Here is a 1,823-nt window from a genome sequence, read left to right on the forward strand (position 1 = left end):
AGAGTTCTAGAGCAATTGAAGGAGAAAAACTTTTAATAACTCATGGTGAATATCAGTTTGAATCTCACCTTGGGGGTTGGGAAGAAGATATAGAGGTATGAGGAGATGAAGGCATGAGTGAAATGTGTCAAAAATATCTTGAGAACATGAAAATAAAAGGTAATAATATGCAGTGGTAACTTGTACTATATGTTATTTTAATTGTAGATTAAGAGATTTTAAAACTAATTGCATAAAATAATAGTATTTAATGCATTATGAGTTGTTTTTAAGACTTTTAAAACTTTATGTATAAATATATAGTACTTTGTGCATTAAAAAAGATTATTAAAACTTTTGATAAATCTGGTTTATAAGGTAGTATAAATAAGAGTATCTTCAACAATCAAGTCAAGTTTAGCTTAAATTTTAAAGGGTTTTTGTCTTGATTTTTGTACTAAGATAGAAAAAGAATGTTGTCAAGTGAAATCCAAACAAATAAACTTATATGTGAACAAAATCAATTAGCAAATTAACCCATTAGCAATCGCACGATTGGTGCCAAAATGGGTGGTTTCATATACAGGAAGTTCTTCATCACGCTCTTTTAGAATGGACAAGTGATCGAGCTCGAACAAATCCGAGCTCGAATCGCTTGATGTATCTTCGTCGTAACTATAATCGTCGTCTTCGTTGTACTTGGTGAAATCCTCTTCATCACGGATGAATTTTTTGCCACAGGGACGGGAATCTTGGTCGATGATTACACTCACCGGATAAAATCTAACCGTTCTTCGGATTCCATTGTTGAGCTTCTCCCTTGATCTTGGAGAATTTTTGCTCAAACATGATCTTGTAAACGATGAAGCTGATGAACATGTGGATCCATGGGTTGTTCTTTCGATAATCTTCTTGTTATCGAAACCCGATGAATTCGAATCTTTTGGTTTCTTTACGTTCCCGTTTGCGAAAAGAGAGTTGAGAAAGGTCGTGAGTCGACCTCCCGGCGAGATGGGATGTTTTACTTTCTTGAGGTTTGCATAAATCTTCAATGCTCGAGATTTCGATTTGATTAAAGCCCCATTTGTAGTTTGATCATCATTTGAACAATAATCCAACTCCATTTTCTGATGTTTTTTCGAAAAAGCATCAGTTTTTATGGGTTTTGGTTTACTGAAACAAGATGGTTTATGCGATCTGGAGTCGCAGAAACCATCCGGTTCAGAAAACCATCCGAAGCTCGAATCAGACGAACTCGACCCAGAACTCAGGAAAACCGGGTCGTTATCCAGGGCCAATTTCCGGTGGAATTCCGGCAATGTCGAAGGCCTCGTTCGACCGGTAAAAGTTTTCATATCCATCCATTTTTCAACCAAAAAAGGTCGCCGGTGACTCGCCATTCCTTCGTCCTCCACCACACTGCTCGCTTTTGCTCTGGCACCGACGCTCTGTTTCTCTTCTCGCAGCTTAAATTCACTGGATTTCTCGTCACCGCCATCCATGGAACGGTAGATTTCATCAAGCAGGGTGGAAGAAAACGATGGGTTTTGTGTATTTTTCTTCGATTTGGTTTCTCTCACCGATTTGTGATTCCGACCGTACATTTTCCGATGTGCTTAAAGGGTATTGATTTGAATAGAAAGGGGAACGAAAATCGAAAACAAGAAATGGATTGAATCGAGAAATTGAGAGAGATAGAGAGATGAAATGAGGCGATGAACAGGTGTAGCGAAGGTTTTATAAGGAAGTGAGAGATGCGCGTGCATGGTGGCCGGTGGTTCATCGGAAAATTCCTTAAAAGGATTTGCGGTTTTATTACCACATAATTTTCCTTCAAAATTGAT

The 1,823-nt window shown here is 38.1% G+C and overlaps 1 protein-coding gene across 1 annotated transcript; it reads right to left on the reverse strand.

Annotated features, from left to right (window-relative positions):
• Nucleotides 1–503: 503 nt before the first annotated feature.
• Nucleotides 504–1,583, reverse strand: LOC112505945 (protein BIG GRAIN 1-like B). Its single transcript, XM_025109980.1, has one exon. It carries the CDS (start codon nucleotides 1,581–1,583, stop codon nucleotides 504–506), a length of 1,080 nt encoding a protein of 359 aa, XP_024965748.1.
• Between the last annotated feature and the right edge of the window lie 240 nt (nucleotides 1,584–1,823).

This window comes from Cynara cardunculus (genome assembly GCF_001531365.2).
Source record: "Cynara cardunculus var. scolymus isolate 2C chromosome LG 2, CcrdV1, whole genome shotgun sequence".
NCBI classification, from domain to species: Eukaryota; Viridiplantae; Streptophyta; class Magnoliopsida; order Asterales; family Asteraceae; genus Cynara; species Cynara cardunculus.

Bases quoted from the DNA above. Each gene is read 5' to 3' on its own strand.
- LOC112505945 (XM_025109980.1), bottom strand. From the start codon at position 1,583: ATGTACGGTCGGAATCACAAATCGGTGAGAGAAACCAAATCGAAGAAA.